The 20,479-nt window shown below is 48.2% G+C and overlaps 2 protein-coding genes across 5 annotated transcripts in view; both read left to right on the top strand.

Moving 5' to 3' along the window:
- Positions 1-10,260, top strand: part of SEPTIN6 (septin 6) — a 29,645-nt gene extending 19,385 nt beyond the window's left edge. The window contains exons 6-12 of one of the 4 annotated variants that reach the window (XM_027716470.2): positions 419-515; positions 768-936; positions 1,432-1,564; positions 2,232-2,422; positions 3,722-3,752; positions 4,341-4,380; positions 6,863-7,833. In XM_027716470.2, coding sequence (XP_027572271.1) covers positions 419-515; positions 768-936; positions 1,432-1,564; positions 2,232-2,422; positions 3,722-3,752; positions 4,341-4,380; positions 6,863-7,032 — 831 coding nt within the window. In that variant the 3' untranslated portion in view covers positions 7,033-7,833. Of the gene's footprint in view, positions 1-418; positions 516-767; positions 937-1,431; positions 1,565-2,231; positions 2,423-3,721; positions 3,753-4,340; positions 4,381-6,862; positions 7,834-7,888; positions 9,315-9,343 lie in introns of those variants that run through there. The other 3 variants (XM_039387790.1, XM_027716469.2, XM_027716465.2) reach the window with 3 other exon arrangements.
- Positions 10,261-10,792: 532 nt separating this feature from the next.
- NKRF (NFKB repressing factor) lies at positions 10,793-19,399 on the top strand. The gene is made up of 3 exons (XM_027716457.2): positions 10,793-11,150; positions 14,395-14,516; positions 16,567-19,399. The coding sequence occupies exons 1-3, from the start codon at positions 10,945-10,947 to the stop codon at positions 18,564-18,566; spliced, it is 2,328 nt and encodes a 775-aa protein (XP_027572258.2). The 5' UTR covers positions 10,793-10,944; the 3' UTR covers positions 18,567-19,399.
- Positions 19,400-20,479: the final 1,080 nt, after the last annotated feature.

Genomic DNA, 20,479 nt, shown 5'->3' with positions numbered 1-20,479 from the left:
AGGGAGTGGAGGGGGGATAAAAAACCAAGAAGGCTCCAAGACCTCTTATTGCTTCTGTGCTTGTGCAGATGTTCTCCTCAGCCACGGCAGCCTGGGACAGCACCGCAGTCAGCGCCGCGCAGCACATTGTTCGAGCTGGCATTCTGATGCCAGTCTTGACTGGCTCATCTCACCTGAGACCCTGTGGCTGGGAGGATCAGCCAGGTAGAGGATATAGAGTGGTAGCACTAACAAGGTTTCCAAAAAGGACCCACCCTGCTCCCCCTTTGTCTTGGGCTAGTGGCCAGTGACTAGACTCCCTGAGATTAGCGTGTGCGCGTAATGACTGTTCTGCTCAGTGGCTGTGCTAATCTCTGTGTGCTGGCGGGTCAGCCAGGTGTGAGAGGGACTAATGTGGGTATCATTAAATGTGTTCCAGGCCCACTTGCCATTTGCAGTGATCGGGAGCACGGAGGAGCTGAAAATAGGAAACAAAATGATGAAAGCTCGTCAGTACCCCTGGGGCACAGTGCAGGGTGAGTTGAGCCCTGGGATTTTCATGGCGTGAATGGTGACACGTATGCAAGTGGGCTCTCATAAAAGGAGGAAGGACCTGCTGGACTTTTATCTCATGGGAAATTATCCTTTGCTAAATCCTTGTGTCAGGCCTATAGCGACAGTTTGCTCCAAAGGGCTGTTAAACCTGTTGGAGGAGTAGACAAGTGGGGAATATGGGAAGAGATCTTTGTTTCTGTCCCCACCTTAGTCCTTACCATGTCTTCTTCCAGTGGAGAATGAAGCTCACTGTGACTTCGTGAAGCTGCGGGAGATGCTGATCCGCGTGAACATGGAGGACCTTCGGGAGCAGACCCACACCCGCCACTACGAGCTGTACCGGCGGTGCAAACTGGAAGAGATGGGTTTCAAGGACACTGATCCAGACAGCAAACCCTTCAGGTGAGATCCTAGAGGAGACAGGAGAGCCTGAGAGAGGCATTGCTGGATGTGCCGCGTGCGTGTGTAAGTGTGCGTGTCCCTGGGAGAGCATGGAAAGAACCAATGCAGCAAGAAAACCTGCCAGGTCTGATAAATCCAATTCAGCAAAGGTACTGGCTGAGTGAGAGAGGGTGAAAACACGGGGAGCATGTGCAGGACTGACTGAAACTGCAAGTATAAGAGTAGAAATATCTGTGCTGCAGAGACACAGCAGTGTTCCTCTGAGCTAGTGTTTGTTGTCGGTGGGTTTCTTTGAATTGCCCAACATTTACCATACAGAAAAGTGTAACAGATCCCAAAAATTATTGGACAAAAAAAGACCTTGGGCACACGTGGGTGAGTGAGTAGCAAATGTGTTGTGTTCAAGCAATATTCACAGTGAGGGCCTGATTTCAGAAGGTCAGAGGAAGCAGAGTTTGTCCCAAATGATATCACTGGATTTTCCTTTCTTTTTAGCTTACAAGAAACTTATGAAGCCAAAAGAAATGAGTTTCTGGGGGAGCTGCAGAAAAAGGAAGAGGCAATGAGGCAGATGTTTGTCCAGAGGGTCAAGGAGAAAGAAGCAGAGCTGAAGGAGGCTGAAAAAGAGGTGAAGACTGCAGTACTTGTCTCTTCGTGGTTGTGAGTGATAGATTCACTTCCAAGTAGGTAGTTGCTGCCAAAGCACTTTCTGCAAAGTGGGGTTTAGGACTTTCTTATCAAGAAGTCTAAGGTTTAACTTGGATGGGGACATTAACGTGTTCATCCTGTAGGACAGAACTGAATCACAGTGTTTACTGAGTACAACTTACTGCACCAGGAAAGGGCCATAGACTTGATTCTGATGGAGAGGTGCAGTGTGGCAAAAGTCAAGGAGAGAAGCAGCCCCTGAATAAACTTGTTATACAGAAAGGATACCCATACAACTTCCTTAGCATTGTGAAAAATCCATTAATTTACTGACCTTTAAAGAGGAATAAGGAAGAGACTCCTGGAAATGGATTAGGGATTTTTTTACAATTATGCTCTCTCAATCCTCTGTTCTTAGTGTGCACAATGATGCCTCACTAGAACACTGCCTGGTTTGTGAGTTGTTGTGGAAGGAGACTGTTCCCTGCTCTTGTCTAGGCACTGTCAGCTCAGGAGCTAGAAATTATGTAGAGACCCATAGAGACTTGCAGGCTCAGGTATCAAGGAATCCTTCCATCTTCCTCTTTTCCTGTGCACAGAGTATCTGGTAGTGCTGGGTCCTCCTCACCTCTCTCCTTTCCCTTTAGCTGCATGAAAAGTTTGATCGCCTGAAGAAATTACATCAGGATGAAAAAAAGAAGCTAGAGGATAAGAAGAAGTCTCTGGATGATGAAGTAAATGCATTTAAACAAAGGAAGACAGCAGCTGAATTGCTTCAGTCTCAGGCTCAGCAGGCTGGAGGATCGCAAACTCTTAAAAGGGATAAGGAAAGGAAAAAGTAAGTTGCTAACCCAGTGGCATTTGCTTTTTGGTAATGGTTCTCCTTTACTAATTTTCTGGGTGTTCATATCTCCCTTCCAACATAGCCAGTCCTTATCATGGGAAGGTTTGCAACCAGATCTAATGCCTAGTAAGGCTGAGCAGTAGCTGGAAGCGTTTAACCTTCAGCTGTCATCCTGAAGAGCTGGGAGCAGTGCTAACCTCCCTCATTGCCTTGCTGACAGCATGGGAGAGGATGAACTTATTTTTATTCCCCTAGATTCCCTGCTCCTCCCCTGGTCTGTCAGTGCTTGTAGTGAAGTGGAACCATGCTAGCTGCCAAGGCGAGGGTGTGGGTAGGAGGGGTGTTCCTCTACCCCCAGAGAGGAGCGTGTCCTGTCTCAGATTCTTACTTGTTCAGGTTGGGAAAAAACTTGGACTGTGAAAAGTCTTGACTTATGGAGCCTGCAAAATGTAAGGCTGCAAAATGAGGGGACAGGTTACAGCACCTTGTTAGCACTAGTACTCTTCTACAGTCCTAAATCAGCTTTTTGCCCTCCACATAAGCAGTGGGAGTTACTGCATGGCTTTAGCAGGGGTTCCCTGTGCCAGGGACTGGTGTTTCAGGATCCACCCCCTCGTAAGGGTCTTGGGATCTGGGCAGTGCCCCTTAGGGGCCTGGGCTCTTGAAGCTCTGCAGTTGATCAAGAGCAACCAGCTGTACAGTGAAACAGTGCTCCCAGTTCTCCCAGCATTGAGCAGTTCCTTCCCACTGGGGTACGTTTCCCAAAATGAAGCACTTGTGCCACCTGGGCGAGTGTACAGACAGTGGTGCAGAGACAGACGAGTCTGGTTTTGTACCACTGCCACAATCTCCCCTCTGCACGTCCCTGGGGCAAATCCAGAGCAAATCTTCCCTGCACTATGCAGTCTCAAATACATGAGGAAGTGCTGTTAAATTGGACAATATGGGATGTGCCCAAAGAGCTGACAGCATTGTTTGTCAGAGAAAAAGCCCATAACCGTTAAGCTTGGAATCAAATGAGACAGGAGAGAAACACACAGTAACAAAAATGAGATCCTGGTTTAGTCTTTTAATTTTGAACTGGAGCTGCTTCTATGTCAACATTCTTTTCTGATGAGTAATTAGCACTGCCCTTTTCTCACTAGTCTGTTCCTTTTTCCACTGCCTATGTTGATTTGCTCATTTGAATTACCTTCAGGGGGTTTTAGTATCTTTTCATGCTGAGGAGTCTGAGACTGACTGGGAGCAGACTTCTCTCCCCAGCCTGGACTGTGTAAGGAATACACAACTGAGTTCTTTCATGCTTACAGCCCTCAGACATCTGGTCACTCAGGACTGCAGACTTCAGCCCTGAGATTAGTCAGGGTCAGGAGTGCAGTAAAGGGAAACAAGATGCCCTATAGTATCAGCAAATCGTTGCTGTGGCCCGAGTCACACTCTTGTTCCTCAGAGTGTTTCTGATCTCAGAAGAGCTCCTTGACACCAAGCACACTGATATGGTAAAGCTTTGGTACTGTCCTGGTCATTTAAGGGCACAGAAAACTCCATGACAGAGATGGGTCAGTGCTTGGGAAGATAGTAGGGGGCTTTCCTCTCCTCCAGGAAAATGGCTGTGTTAGAAATGGTGCTGCTTTCTTTGCTCTGTAACTTCTCCAGTTGTCCTTAATAATCCATTTCAGTATTTAGATCATAAATTTTCCTTAACAATCCGTGAATTTCACAAGCTGTACCTTAATTGTAGCTAGTTCACTACTGTCTGGCAGTACACTAGCCTTTTTCTTTCACAGGTGACTCCTTTAAACCTAAGCTCTGTAATTTGCACTAATCATGACTTAGTTTATTTTTGTTGTTTTTGTTGTGACATCATTATCATCATCATTAGCTCTTTACCTGTGTGCTGTTTTACAGTTAGCTGCTGTTTGGCTGCATGGTGCATGAGGCACATTGTCCTGGTAAGCGTCATTAACTAATAGAGCCTCACAGTGGGATCAGTACCCTTCCTAAAAAAGGGAAGGGTAAAAGAAGCCTATAAGTATTATCTCTGTTTTCCTCTGCTTTCACCCTCACAATATGTGCTCTACCAGTTTCTCTCTACATATGCAGTTGTAGAAAAGGGATGTAATTGTCTTTAAAGGTTCTGCAAAGTAAAATGCAGAGACTTTGTATTAGGATATGAAACGTAAAAAATAAGGATTAGGTCCTTTTCCTTTTAAATCTTCCCAGCACTCTGTTCTCTTTATTCCATCTCCCTTAGAAATAAATTATATTCTTTAATCGCACAGGCCATGTTGATACTATGGCAACAATTGCTATGGAGATGTGGTGCTGATGATACAGCCCAGCCAGCCATGTAAATACCTCTTCCCTTTCTCCTCCTTCCCTCCCACCCCTCCCAAGTTGTAGTGTTAACTTGTGGTTACAGTGAAGGTGAAGGTAGATCCCCCTCTTCATATACTAACAGATAGTAAAGTCTGCCAAGCCTAGAGCTCTCCTTTGTCCCAGAGCACCAGAGAATCACCAGACTCTCTGTGTGTATGTGTGTGTGTGTGAGGAAACATTAAAAAAGCTACTGCTGGGTAACCAAACCAGTATTCACCTGCTGACTGATTATAGTTGGTTGTGCAAAACCACAAGGGATAATGGGTTGAGCATTAGCAGGTAATGAAGGCTCTGAAGAGAGACTGAGAGTCTTTATGACACTTTTAGGAGGCAAACAGGTCACCCATGGATTGTCTGTTCAGTTGTAGCAGGCAAACACAGACCCACACCCCTGGGAGCCGTGCCAAGTGTGCCCATGGCCAGGGTAAGGATAGAGGTAGAAGAGGGCTGTGCTCAACTTGTGTCCAGAAAGCCTGCCAGAGAGCACTTAGCCCCTGAATAAGGCCGGCATCCAAGTGCCTGAGGAGTTTTGCCAAGGTGTGGAGAGTTCCCACTGCAGGAGAGCCCTGTTAGGGGTGTTATGCTGTGAGTCTGCTCTGCTCCAGTTGCAGTGACTGTCACTGTCTCTGCCTGCATGTGAGCAGGGGTGTGAGGTGGCCACAAAGTCATGGCCAGGCTTGTGGAACAGATAAGGCTGCCTGAAAGGGTTAACAAAGCCAGCCCTAAGCAAGGGTCTGCAGTGCAGAGTGCCTGCATCTGCTGTAAAAGGAAGGGTCATTTAAACACGGATACATAAGAAATGACCCTGCCTGGCAGGAGAGCAGCATCCTCATTAGGGTTATTAGTTAAACTGCTAATGACAGTCATCAACTTACAGCTAGGTTGAGTGTGTTTAATTGAGTCTTTTTAATTTGTTGTTGATTCTCTGGTGAGAGGAAAAAGGAAGCTCCCACAGGAATGTCTTGCTTCTTGACGGAGCAGCAATACTCATTATCCAAGGCAAGGATTAGAGCACCCGAGGCTGAGGTGTGCAGGCCTTTCAGAGAAGTGACCTGTTGGAACATCAGCACTTAACTATGAAACACTCTGAAAACTCAGCCTTGAGTCCACCCTTCCCTGCAGACAAAGCTAAGACTTACATTCCCTCCTGAATTGTCTAGACTAAATTATGGTCTGCCCTTAAATAGGTAAAGCTGATTCCAGGATTCCTACCGTCTTAGCTCCACCAAGGGAAATGGAAAAGCAAATAAACATTACGCTGTCAGTGAGAGGCATTTGAATGTAATTTAAATGGGACCTTCCACTTAACAGAAGAGCTTCAGAAGGGTCTTGCACTGCCTCGAACTGGAGCTTGCAGTCGTCTTGAGCTGTCCAGTTGAATCAATGTACCGGTAACTGTAAAACAATGAAAAGAACAATTCTCTCCTTATCAGACTCTGAATGTGAAAAAATAAGCTCAAAGAATAACTGTTCATTCTGGTGCTGAGTACGAAGGCACGGCTAAAGTGCAGTTAGAGTGAACATTGCTGATTTTTGTTGGGTTTGGATTGCTTTTGGCAGCCCTCATAACTGTACACTGTTGTGTGCCGGGCTTTGAGTCAAATGAAGTTCTTTGTTCCCGCTACACAAATGCAGACAGTGCCTTTTTCAATGAGCATTTGTTGTTGCTAAATTAAATATGTATATATGGTACTTTCCCAGAATTCAAAAAAACACTCTCCATATTGATCCATAAAGTATTGCAGGGCTCCACTGTTTTGCATGAATACAAACAAATCATAGTTGATGAGTTCTGTATCTTGTAAAACTGTGAGAGGATTGTTTTAGAAAATAAATTTGGTTCATCCCACTGCTGAGTGTGTGCGTGTATGCATGTGTGTGTCTGCATAAAGCATGTTCTGTAGTCAAATTAAACATCATTAACACTTGGCAGCATTTCTTTTTTTTTTTTTGTGTGTGTGTGTGTTAGGAAACATTTGTATTTTTATTTTGGATTTTTTTTTTTTTGTCATTAATCCATAAACCCATTAACCTGCCTTTTTCTTTCATTTTCAGTCCGGGTTTCCTGTAGAGCCTTTCCCTTCGCACCAGAGGCGAATGCCCCACCCCTGGTTAACACGCGGCTGTGCCATTGTGCCTGTTTGCTCACCTTTGCCCATTGCTCCCCCCTGTGCTTAAACTCTGGTTTAAGTGAGAGCCCTGGGCTGTTGTGGTTGTCCCTGTGAGGAACTCGAGCTGCCCAGAGGTGCTCCCGTGTGTGTCCCCTCTTCCCGTTGCTCAGCTCTTTGTCCCTGCTCTGTGCTGTGCCAGGGCTGCTTGGGGGGTGCATTTACCTCCTGTGGTGGGACCCCGGATGCTGCCGTGGGGTGGGGTGTGCTGTCTCAAGAGACTGGCTGCCCTCTTCCTTATTAATTTGCTGTGCCTAACCCCTTGTTACCCCCTCTGTGCTGCCCTGTGTGACTCATATAATTTTCAAGGACTTTTTGCAAAACTTGACATCCTCACAGGCATGGGCCTGAGTCCAAACCTCTGGTCCTCAGGCTTGGGGAATTCTCAAATTTGGATCCATGGTTTGCAACTAAGTGTTCTCTGAATGCTGCAGGGGTCACGAAGGATCTCTTGCCTTGTCTCCCTCTCATTGTGCTGGCCTGGATGCACATCCTGGATCCAATCTCAGGGAAAGCTGGACACCTTGCTGTACATATCAGTGTTTGTGAAGAAAGACGATGCTGTTTCTTTGACTTTCTTCTCAGTGATTCCAGCAATTTCTGGTTTTAATGCAAAAACCTGTATGTTTTTTAGCTGGCATCCATTTAAAAGTGTACAGATGTTGGCAGGTTGCTTTTCATATTTTCTATTCAGCAAAAGCCTTGCTTTTACTGCAAGATCTGCACTAAAAAGGAGGGTGTTTTGCTCACTGGGCCAGGAGCTCTGGCCAAGTGCAACTGTGGTTTGCCTGCAGGTGTCTTCTCTGTGTATTTCTGGCTGAGTTTTGTTTTTAAATAAAGAGTTCATCAGACAGTGAATTCTGGTTAACATTTACTTCTTTTGTTTTTTGTTTTCTTTGCCCTTCTTTTACAGTAACCCATGGCTCTGTACTGAGTAATTACCCCAGAATACAATGGGCTGGAATGGACCTTCATTTACTTGTTAAATCGGAGGGTCTAATAAAACGTGACAGCATTTCAGCTGTGACCTTTCCAGGGTGTTACCCTTGCTCTCTCCTATATCCTTGTTGTGATTCTGTCTTTCCTATGTACTCATGGTTATTGCTTTTATTAAACAATGTAAAATTAGTGCTAACAAGGTTTCGGATGCTGCAACTTCCAATCCTACCATACTTTTTTTCCCTACAATTAATGGATTATCCTTTTTCCTGGTCTCTCTCTACCTAGATAGATAAGGGATAGGGAAATAAGTTCTGTGAGTTATTTTTGCTGGCAAAATAACAACGCAGTTTAAATGTATTTATTGGTGACGTTAAAATGACAACACCACCTTAGTTTAATTATCACATAGTTTAGAGATAAAGCACTCATTTCTCTTTAAACTTGGTGTCATTTTCATGGCTTCATCTATCCTTTAAAATTTTCTTTTATTTTTTCTGTTGCTAGTTCGTGCTCCTTGAAGACTAGCATGTAAATCCTCATTTCCATTTCAGAGTTCCTTGTTGTGACCCTGATTCTTCAGTCGTGCTGTGGGCGGGCTCAGTGCTCTGTGTGTGGGGGTGAATCCACACGTCCTGCCCCTGCTGAAAGATCAGGATGCATTGCTGCCAAACAGCCTCAACAAAAACCCTCCAAACCCTGGGTTTTTAGGAGATAAGCTCATGTCAGGCCTAGCCCTGATAGGTGGTCTTGTTTTAGTGCAAGCTGCTGCTCAGAGTTTTCCTGGAGAAGTGCTCTGGGTGCTGCCAAAGGCCCATGAGCAGTTCTAGCACAGTGCCAGCCCAGCTCCTGCTCACAGCAGCAGCTGCCCAGATCACACTAAGGTCTGGCCTCCGTTTCCAGCAGTCAGGGCAGTCCAAACTCTTGATTGCAATGTATTTTCTCAGGTATTCTGTTTCACCGTAAACACAATTTCATGTCCCATAGAACTCTTTGATTGCTTTGTGGTTCGTTTGGGGGGTTTTAGGAAGTTAAAATAATTTGAATATTTACTTCTTCCTCTACTGTTGCATGTTACCCTGCTCCCCAAACCAGTCAATATCAATCTGTCAAGGATTTCTAGATTACCTGCTAAATAACCATTTAATGTTGCTTTTTTTACCTTACTGCAGGTCATTGACTGTTCTTCCTGACCATTTGCCTTATTAGAAAGTTAAAGTTATGCAAAGTCTTTAAAAAGACTTTAAAGAAAAAAGGGGTTTTATATGTGTGGTTTCTGAAGTACTTGAGGGTGCCATAAGGAGATGCCATCTCTCCTCTGTCAGCTGTTTTCATGTTGCATCTCTTTTTCTTGCTTTTTGAGTGTCTTTCTCTTTTTTTGCTAATCTTCTGGTTTTTTCTCTTTTTTTCCCCTTTTCTCTCTCTGTAGCTTTTTTTAATCTGTCTTCGCCAGCTGCACTGTGTCTGAGGGAGAAGACTGCCACTTCTAGAAGCGTTTAAGGGTCTTATGTCTGGGGAGGGGGGAACAAATCTTCAGTGTTAGTGTCTTGGAAAGAAGCTCTTTTACTGACTTGCATGATACCTAAAATTGAAGTGTCTTGTAATTTGTGTGACAAGACAGGGTGATATGGGGGGAACTGATTGTTACCTGGGATTTTGAAGAGCGACAGAAATGTGATGTTTGGACTAATGATGTAGCGAATACATTTTCAAACGTTGTTATGGGCATATTTTTTTTCTAATGTTGTCTTTAATAATATAAATGTCGTGGGCTTCCCTGGGGTGTGAAGCCTAAGGAATATTTTCAATATGCTATTGTTTGACTGGTTTTGGAAACCGTGCATTCAAGAATCAAAGGAAATATGAAACATGGTGCAACTTACTCTGTTGGCAGCCACAAAATATTTAATTTTATCAAAGAAATAAAGTAAGAACTGTGTGTTTTCATTGGTGTCCTCCTGTGTCTCACCACCCTGTTAAACAAGCCTGGTGGACGTGGGTCAAGTGCTACTTTCTTTTTCCTAACTGCACCTCCTCCTGTTCTTTAAAGTTAGGGAAAGTTGACAGTACCAGGAGGGAGAGGCGGTGCTGGGGGCTGGTATAACCATCCCAGCAGCCCCTCCGCACCCTGTGAGCTGGTCCAGAAGTGCCGGACCAGCCCCGTCCTGCCCTGCCCGCTCCCCGCATGCTTCCAGAGCCACCTCCCCATCCCGGCCCCCTTCCCTTTTTACACATGGAAGTGCACCGCGTATATTTACATGGCAAAACACCGAGGAACCGGCACTGTTCCGCCTGTGACCTTTCTAACTTTCATGTCAATTTTAAATAAAAAATTACGAAAAGCCAGCGCGCCTGCTGTGGTTTGTGTTCGGGGCTCCCGCCGGGGCCGGAGCAGTTCCAGACCGTCACAGGGGAGTCAAAGCCCCGCGGGACGGTGGTCAGCAACGCCGGGGGCAGGGCGGGACCCGCGGAGAGAGGAGAGGGAAGGGAAGGGAAGGGAAGGGAAGGGAAGGGAAGGAGCGGCCTCGGGACCGTCGGGACACTCCGCCGGGGCTGTCCAAGCCCCGCCCCCTGGTCGTGGCCCCGCCCCCGGTCTGACCCCGCCCCCGGTCTGACCCCGCCCCCGGTCTGACCCCGCCCCGCCCTCGGCCGCCGGCAGGGGGCGCTGTGCCCCGTGGCGTCCGGGCCCCGCGATGGTGTCGGAGTCTCGCGGCGTCTCGCGCGACCGTGACGCGCGGCCACGTGAGGCGGTGCCGGCCGGGCCGCCCTGCTCGGCCCCGCGCGAGTGACGGGACCGGGACGGGGACGGGGACGGGGACGGGGAGGGGCGGGGGCGGCGGGGCCGCGGCGGCACCGGCACCGGCCAGCGGGGCTAGGGGGGGCGGCTGAGGCCGGGCCGCGCCCACGCTCCCCGTTGGCCCACAGCGCGCCGCGGCCTGGTCCGCACGTGGGGCCTGGTCCCGCCGAACGCGCCCGGGCCCGGAGGGTCCGCGCCCCCGGCGGGGTCCGGCGCCGCGGCCTCTGCCCGCCATGGCGCCGCCGCCCGCCGAGCCGCAGCCGGAGGCGGTGCCCGAGCCGGCGGTGGAGCAGTGGCGGCAGTACAACGAGACCGAGCGGCAATGGGCGCTGCGCCGCCGCTTCATCCTCCGACACCTGCCCGCCTACCCCGGCGCCGCCATCGACAAGCTGCTCGCTCTCTCCGTGCTCTGGACCAACCACGTCTTCATGGGCTGCAGGTGAGCCCCGGGGGCACCCCCGGCGCGGGGTCAGCGCGGCTCGGGGGGTCCCGCCTCGGGGCAGAATTTGGAACCACCCCCGCTGGGAGAAGGGGCTCAGGCTCCCGTCGCGGCCGAGTCTCGGACCCAGCTGCCTTCTAAGAAATAACGGCGGAAGGGCTGAGGTGGAACGGGTTGGTGCGGGAGAATTCATCTCCTTGACAGGAGCTGATACGCTCGGATATGCCCGTGTTAGCATGTGAAGGGAAGCAAGCTGCTGGAAAAGTTAATTTGTGTTTTGAAAGTAGTTCTTGATGTCCCGCCCCCAGGACTCGTTAAGCTGGTGATGCTGTGCTTTGTCATTTAAGTGAGCGGTTTCCCTCTGCGCGTAAAGCAGCCGGTACAGTGCCCTTAATTCTCGGCTTTTCTGGGAGAAACAGGCCTGTGGGATGAAAGCAGTCCTGTATCAGGATTACCAGAATCCAACCGAACTGGAGATCTGCAGAAACGACACCCACGTTCCGACCGACACCTCCGGTGTTGTGATTGTTTTTAAGTGGACGTGAGGCTTTAAGGGCAGAACCAGCTGCTTAACGACCAACTTCAGCAAGCTGTGCAGTGACAGAGGAGCTTGTGAGCGCTGAGGGCACATAACTGACTTTGATTACTGTTCCGTCCCGGAGCCCTGTGGGGGGAATACTTTGTGTCATTTGTACAGAGACGAGTCAGCATCCTTAAATACAGATCTGCCTGTTCCCTTGTTCCTTTCTGGTTCAAGTACTAAACTGTTCTGGTCTGCAAGCACCGAAATTAAACATAATTTTAAAATAGCTTCCAATTCCCAAGCTTGAGTAGTATGTTAAAATTGAGAATTTATTCTTAAGAAACAGCCTGTGTGGACCATCAGCTCATGTTAATGCGTTTGTGTGTTGTCTTGGGGGGCCTTTTTTGTGCCAGTGCTTTTGGGAATTGGTGCAGTGATACAAAATGCTGGTAACAGAAGTGAGTGAACAACTGTGTGTGAAGAGCTCAGATCCCAAGAACTGATAGAGTTTAAGCCTGGAAGTGCACATGCTGTGCCTGATGATCATCTTCACCTGTAGCTCTCAGGGGAGATGCAATTTGGGCAGGATGGATGTGGAACCATTACCAGTGAGGATGTTTCCCCATGCTGTGCTCAGCCGGGAACGCACAGCAGGGGAACATGCTGGGCTGTTAAAGACAATTCCAGCTTTGCTTAGTATTGTCTGGGAATGGGAGGGACCTGCAGCGTTCCCTGGAACTGCCTTTTGCTGCTTGGGAAGAGCTGTTATTGCTGTATCAAGTGAATAGCTTCAAAGTTTGGGGGATTTTTGTTTTCTCTTTAAGTTTGCTGGTTGATTTTTGAGTTGGTGGGGTTTAGTTTTTGTTTTGTTTTGTTTTGCTATTGTTGATTACTTCCTGGCTGAAGACAACCTGTTTGTCAGAGTAAATACAGATCAAAGTCTTTGCTGATGAAATCTGAGTGAGTGTTCTGCTGGGAGGTGATCTGGAGAATGTCCAGAAGGCTTAGGAAACATTGTCTGTGAGGAAGGAGTTAGGTAGAAGGCTCCATTTAGTTTAGAGGTGGATGAGAGAAGATGTTTGTGTTCTCAGATATGTTCAAGGTGGCTGCAGAATGGGGTAGGAGGAAGCATTGTGCTCTACAGCTACTGGGATCAGAGTAAGGGGTAATGTATTAAAATCAAACCAGGGAGACTTCAGTTAGGCACTGGAAGCATGGGATTCCTTTGCCTCCACATGCAGTTTCCAGAACCTGAGATTGCTAAGGCCAGGTTAGACAAACACATTGGGACTGGTTGATTTCCCTGCCCCCCTGGCAGAAATCTGAGCCCCAAAGGTCTCCATCCTTTGTGAAGAAGAACGACACATGTCAAATCTAAGCTGTTCTTGCACCCTGCTGGAAAGGAGCATTGTCCATCATGGGTAATGGCCTCTTCCCTGTAAGCCAGAGAGAGGAACAGAGATTCCCATCCCTCTCCCTTTCTACTGCAAGAGAGTGAGGGTGTCACCACTGTCTGCCTCCCTTTGATCCCTCCTGACATTTTCTTCCCCTGCACAGTTCCACTGTCTCTCTGCTGGGGGCTGAGCTGTGCTGGGACTGCAGGAGTGTGTGCTCAGAGTTCTCAGCCAGGAATTTAAATGGATCTAATTTCTGCCTGGCCCTCTAAATCAGGAGCAGGAAGGGCATTTCTTGAGTGGAGGCTGAGTGGATTTCCAGAGCCCTTGAAACAGTAGTGTTTAAAAGCTGGTGCAAGTTATTGCAGCACTTCATGACACTTGTAGGCTCCTGTCCATGGGCGGTGACCTGATGCTTTCTGTCTTTGGAAGGTGAGCACACGTGGAACAGGTACAGCATTGCTTGTTCTCCGTTCTGAACCATGGGGTGAAGCTCTCAGAGGCTGCTTTCAGGCCATGATTGTAGGTTATCCTTGGATAGAAAGGTTTAGGGTTTTTTTCCTGTTCAGCTTCAGTGTACAAATAGCTTGAAATCATGGGACAGATCCCCAGAGCAATGGCGAACTGCGCTGGTTGGGGCTGTAAGGCCGAGAGCGATGGGGCTGGGGAGGGACAGGGCTGTGCCGTGCAAGTCCCGCCTGTGCAGAACCCCGAGTGCTGTGGCAGGGTCAGGGTTTGCTTGGGGCGTTACAGCCTCCTCACCTCCATCGTGGCTCGGGGATCTGAAACATTTTGGTTACAGCACCAAGCCAGAATTTAGTCTGGCTTTTTAAAGAGTGGTCGATGAAGGCTGAGCAGTGCCTCTGTCACCTGATCTTGGTGTTGGTGATGTGCAGGCTGTGGTTGCTGCCCCACACGGGACTCCAGTGCCAGCCTGAGCTCCTGAACTTAGTTCACTGAAGCTGCTCCTCCTTCTCCACATCCTGTGTTCCTTAGTGCTCCTAGTAGCTCTGCCAAGTACTGTATTTTGTCAGATAATGTATTTAAATTTCAGTGTAGAACACTGCCAGTGTGGTGGCTGCATGGTTTGTTACTTACAAGTGAGCCCCCTCAGCTGGTGTGGGGCTCTCTGCCCATGCTGGACTGGCCATGGCAGGGGGACAGTGCTCAGCTCTGCTCCAGCAGAATCAAGGGAGTGTCTCCCTTGCACCAGCTGCTGTGTCCCAGGCAGCCTTAGTTCTCATTTTACATAACAAAAGCTCGTGTGTGCATGTGTGTGTTGCCCGTGGGACCGGCTCTCAGGTGGTTTGCTGTTGGATCCACACAGATATGGCGTGCAGGTCATGGAGAAGGTTCTCAAGATGGCCGAAGGCATCGACATCGGCGAGACGAGGACCTACGAGTTGGTTCCCAGCAGGAAGCTCAAGAGACACCGCTCTCCATCAGACAGTGAGTATTTGTGCCTGTGTCAGGGACCCCCTTCCCTGTCCCTGTCTGGTGGGCATCAGTGGGAGTGTGAGGAGGGCAGTGACAGCCGACATGGCAAACTGGGGAGATGTGTCCATGATGTGCTCTGCTGGACTGCAGCTGCTCCCCCTCCTCTGCTGTGTGCATAATTCATGCAGAGTTCTCTCTTTGCTTAAGAAAATGCCATTTTTCATTTAGATTATCAGGTAATTGGTTTTCTCTAGGGATAGTGTTGGAAATCGAATCTGTGTAATGAAATCCCTGTGGGGTGGCGTTCTAACCCAAGGAGGGGCTGTACGTGTATGTGGAGATGTGGAGTTCAGCTCATTGATTTTGAGTTATGACCTGCCTGGAGAATTGTTGGGAGGAGGGGTGAGATGATGTCTAGTTTTGATTTTGGTCTTTTTAATTCCCTACTGGAATGGAAGAGTGCTGCCTGTGTCAGCCCAGTCCCATGGGTGCAGGGATCAGTGTTCCAGCTCTAGCTTTTCCAGTGGAGGAAATGCAGCAGGCAGAGGAGGCTGGCAGTTCAAGAGGCTCTGTCTGCTGGCTTCTCTGCAGCACCTTCAGAGCTGCCTGCCCTCCCTCTGGAGAGGGGTGGGAATTGTGTCCCTGTGTGTGGTGTGGGTGCAGGCAGGCCCTTGGGTCAGCCAGCACTGTGACTGTGTGCAGCACAAATGTGTGTGTCCTATGTGAAGCACAGGACTCCTCTAGGCTTGGATATAATCCCTAACTGCCACAGTTGCTTCCCTTACTTTGGCAGCCAGCAGTCTTTCTGTGCTTCCATGGGCCAGCTGTAAAACTGAGATAAATACTGCTTTTCTCCCATGTTTTGACTGTCACAGGCAGCAGCTCTGAGAGGAGGGTTTCTCTATGTCATGTTGCACAGACAGCATAAAGAGCTGTTCTGCTGGCAAGAGCCTTTAGGTGCTGCTGCAGTGCAACCATCAAAATACTAACAGAGCAAGAAATGGAAATGTTGCCATAATTCATCAGAACCGATGAGCAAAGGATTTAACGTGTGTGTAAGAGCTTTGTCACCTGATTTAAATAGGAAGGAGGGGCTGTTTGTGCTGTATGCAGAGCACTGTTTTCACCTGCAGGGAGCTGGGCCATGATAACCATGCTCTGGTGGTTGATGTCTAGACAGATGTGCTGCCTGACCTATATTAGGGCTGCACACGTTGGCCCTGGATCAGGCAGCATTTCCCAGCACTGAGGTGGCCTTTTGCTCCCCCGATGAAATTACACACATGTACCACGTCAGCGTGTGGGGGCTAAATCTTTCACAGAAGTCTTGTATAACCATCTCTTAGATGTTACATATTTGCTTGTCAGCTATTTGATTCTCCTTTTCTGCAGTCACTGTGCATGTCAAGATAGTCTGCCTCATTAGCATTTCTTCTGGTGAAGGAACAAGAGGTCTCTCAGTAACGTATAATGGGGCCCCCAGCAACTGCAACTTGGACAGATTTCTCCATGTTTGGTGCCCTTTAACCAAAAGCAATTACTTTGACAGAAAATGTCAAAGCCTGTAACAACGCTGTGTGTTTTGGAAAGGAGGGTTCAATCTCACCGTGTTCCCCCTCAGATGAGAAGACCTGAAGATGAAGTAGTTTATCTGAGATCATTCCACAACCATGCAGCAGAGTCAGAGCTGAGGCTCTGTCCTTCTCTGGTGTTCTGTCTTGTAGTTTTACTTGTTTTAGTACCTTTTAGTGGATTAACTTCAGAAATTACTGGATGGGTTCAGTGGGCAGTGCTGGGGGGCAGCATCATGTAACAAAATAGGTAAAGATTTTTGTGTGGTAGTTGTGAAGGTGGAAATACCACTGTAGTGACCTGCACAAGAATGACTGGTCGTCTTTGATCAATTGTGAATGTCTTTGGAAAGAAACCTGTTGGGTTTTGGCTAAGGAGTGGGAATCCTGTGTTCAGAACCCACAGGCTCCTCCTGGAGATCTCTCTCTGAAAACATTGCCTCCCTGTCATGCACATATTGGTAATTGTGTAATTTTCTTCCATTTCGTAGGCCCAGAGCCGGAGAAGATTCCTGAGCCGCCCAAAAAGGTGGTCCCCAAGTTCCGAGTGCGACCACGTTTTGAACCCATACACTTTGTCACCAGTGCTGAGAAGGATGGCAAGAAGGACAGTTCTCTGGATAACCAAACACAGGAGGTGAACCAGGAGGCAAATACAAACAGCATGGCACAGCCAGCTGAAAACTGTACAAATTCTTTTGTGAATGCACGGGACGTGGATCCCCAGCTCTCCAGCACAGCTGGGTTAGGCTTTACAGGCCCGGCAGCAGCAGCAGCACCAACAGCCAAGAGGGCTGTGAATAGTGTGGACTCTAACACAAGCAGCTCATTGCAGGTTTCTGTTTCCCCTTCAACTGCCCCGTCTGCATCAGAGACTTTCCCTCCGTCAGCAATAATGCTGAAGCAGAGCTTTATGGAGAAACTGTCAGCAGCTGTCTGGAAAAATCTCGCCAACCCAGATGCAAACACTGGGACTGATAAAATTAACTTCACGTATCTTTTGACACGTTCGATTCAGGCATGCAAGACAAATCCTGAATATATTTATGTTCCTCTGAAAGAGATCGCCCCTGCTGACCTCCCCAAGAGCAAGAAGCTCCTGACAGATGGCTTTGCCTGTGAAGTGCGATGTCAGAATGTCTACCTGGCCACTGGCTACGCCGGCAGCAAGAACGGGTCCCGGGATCGAGCCGCGGAGCAGGCAGTGAAGCTGCTGAAGAAGTCCGTGGAAGTTCGAGTTGTCCAGCGGAAGTTCAAGCACACCTACCATGAGGACCTGGTGGTGTGCGAGGCGGGCGTGTGTCGCACGGATTTCCCTCCTGCTCTCAAGCCTCACGAGGAGTTTGTAGTTGCCAACAGGGACTGTGTCCCACTGCAGCCTGGTGCTGAAGCCGTGAAAGGTTCTGCCAATACCAACAAACACTGGACTAGTTTTGTCCTCACGGAGAACGCCAGTGACGCAATAGGAATACTGAACAATTCTGCCTCATACAACAAAATGTCTGTTGAATATAAGTACGAATTGATGCCCAACCGCTCGTGGCGGTGTCAGGTGTATCTCCAAGATCACTGCCTGGCAGAGGGGTTTGGCACGAAAAAGACCAGCAAGCACGCAGCAGCTGAGGAGGCCCTGAAAATCCTGCAGAAGATGCAGTCAAATATAGCATCCCTCAAAGTGACCCAGGTGCAGAAAGTGGGCTGCTCGTCGCGGGGCTCCGGGAGGAAGAAGGACCTGAAGGACCTGGTGATCTATGAGAACTCCAGCAATCCCGTGTGTACGCTGAACGACACCGCCCAGTTCAACAAGATGACGGTGGAGTACGTGTTTGAGAGGATGACAGGCATGCGATGGAAATGCAAGGTGATGCTTGAGGATGAATTCATCGCAGAAGCAGTTGGAGTGAAGAAATCTGTCAAGCATGAGGCAGCAGAGGAAGCTGTGAAAATCCTCAAAAAGACTCAGCCAACTGTTGTTAATAACCTGAAGAAAGGCACCGTCGAAGACGTCATCTCCAGAAATGAGATCCGGGGTCGATCAGCAGAAGAGGCTTTCAAACAGAAGATCAAAGAAGACAACATTGGGAACCAAATTTTAAGAAAGATGGGCTGGACAGGCGGTGGCCTAGGGAAAGATGGTGAAGGAATTAGAGAGCCTATTTCAGTGAAAGAGCAGTTTAAAAGGGAAGGACTTGGGCTTGATGTAGAAAGGGTGAACAGAATTGCTAAAAGAGATATTGAAGAGATCATTCGAAACTATGCACGCTCAGACAGTCACATTGACTTGACTTTCTCTAGAGAACTGACCATGGATGAGCGGAAGCAGATACATCAGATAGCCCAAAAATATGGTCTTAAAAGTAAATCCCACGGGCAGGGACACAACAGATACTTGGTGGTGAGCAGGAAGCGGCGCAAGGAAGATCTGTTAGACCAGCTGAAGCAGGAAGGCCAGGTTGGGCATTATGAGCTTATCATGCCCCAAGCAAACTGAGGTGAGGTGTCCCCTTAGACCAGAGACTGAGCTTCCTGGACACTCGACTAAAGAAAGAGATGCTGCATTTTTCTTGTGGGTAATAATATCATCTTTTACTTTGGCAATATAATTTCTAAAATGTTCTTAGGCGTTTAGAACCGACCGAGTTCTGTTCCAGTACATTAGCACAACCCAAAAGCAGTAGTGCAGTTACTGTATGTGTCTTTGATATTACTTGTTCACATTTTAATAGTTTTGTAATAGCAAACACACATGTCCAATGAGAAGGAATTTGACATCATTTAAAATCATAGGTCCATTATTCTTTTTGAACAAGGAAGGAAAAAAAAAAAAGCCTCTTTTTTTTTTTTTAAATAATTAAAACAAAGGAAATGCAGTCTGGGGGCATAAACCTGTATGTAAAATTGATATTAATGACAATAAAGTTTTATTTCTGGAAAAAAAAGGATTTGTCACACTTTGTATAAAAAAAGTGTGAAAACTCTGTTTATTCTTGAGAAATACATGTATTGAGGTCTTGTCTCTGCCACGTGTGTATGTACAGTATGTAAACCTTAACCAGCAGTACAGTTTTATTCATAGATTTCTACCCCGAGTCTCCCATTCTGAGAATCACCGAAGGCACCTTCGTGGCCAGCGTATTGGACTGAGAGAATTCCAGCGCCTTTCTACCTTGGAGAACTGCTTGACATGTGCAAATGCCATGGTGATGTGTGAAATGTAAAAACTGGAGGTAAATGCAAAGCCCACGCTCAAAGATGCTCATGTAGCTTGTGGGGACTGTTATATAACTTATTTTTTTACTCTGAATATCAGCTCTTTAATCCTGAGCAAAACCAAATCTGTGCCTGATTATTTCTCTGCTCCATCCCTGTACCTGTGCTTGTGCCTGTCGAGGGCGATTCACCAGTGACCTTGTGGCCTTGCTCTGACCCCTGTGTGAGTGTGGCAGCTCTCCAGGAGGCTGGAACGCTTCTCTCCGTGCCAGGGAAGCAGGCTGACCTCTGGCTGTGCTGCTCCGCCAGCAGCACCACAGGACACGGTGCTCTGTGAGCCTTGGAGAACATTCACTTCATGCTTGGGGAGCATAAAGGTTAGGAACTGGCCTTGGAAGAGCCCAGAGCCAGGCGTGCTGGTTTTTCTGTCAGCAGTGGTTCTGTACTGCTAAGTTGGTCCTCATGCAGTGTTTTTGTTTGTTCTCCTGTTATTGTGTCTCAGCTCTTGCCTTTGGTTTTCTGCTGCCTGTATTTGCCACACCATCCTCTACCTTTTTTCCTCACCTCCTGTTCTGTTTTTAAATACTCCCAGTGCTTTTTTAAGTACTCCTCTTATCGCTAAGGCAGGAGCTCCTGGTGATGTGTAGTTAGAGGCATTTTCATCCCTGCAGGATGCCCTGGCAGGTGAGACTCGCTCAGGAAGCGGAGTGAGCATCCCCTCCTCTCCCTGCCTGGCTGCAGCACAGCTTCTGCCAGCTTGGACTGTTGAAGTAACAACTTGCTGCTGCTCTTGCTGTAGGAAAATAACGTGGCAGTTAATTCTGAAAGTAGATTGTTTTTTTCATTTTGTTTGGGTTTTTTTGTGCATTATTCCTTTTCTCTGGTTCTGAATTCTGCTGTCAAGAATGCTGGGCTCTAGCAGATGGTGCTGTAGGAGTGGAAGAAGCCTGGTACTTTCTAGGGAGATATTCCTGCAAGCAGGAGTGAAACTCCCCCTCCCTAACTCGGGTATGCAGCAGGTCTTCAGAGCTTGCTGATGCCAAGAAAAGCAGTGAGAGCACCACTGGTGTTCAGGATGAAAAATGCCTCTTTTGGGAGAGGTGGGGACTGGCTGTAGGTCGGGGTAGTGGGCCCACGTAGCCGGTGCAGGGCAGGGTGTTGCTTTTCCTGCCCCAGCAAGTGGCCATGACCCAT

This window comes from Pipra filicauda, unplaced genomic scaffold (assembly GCF_003945595.2).
Source record: "Pipra filicauda isolate LSUMZ 115617 unplaced genomic scaffold, ASM394559v2 scaffold58_size5111680_pilon, whole genome shotgun sequence".
Classification (NCBI taxonomy): domain Eukaryota; kingdom Metazoa; phylum Chordata; class Aves; order Passeriformes; family Pipridae; genus Pipra; species Pipra filicauda.
This window is presented reverse-complemented; position numbering and strand designations above follow the sequence as displayed.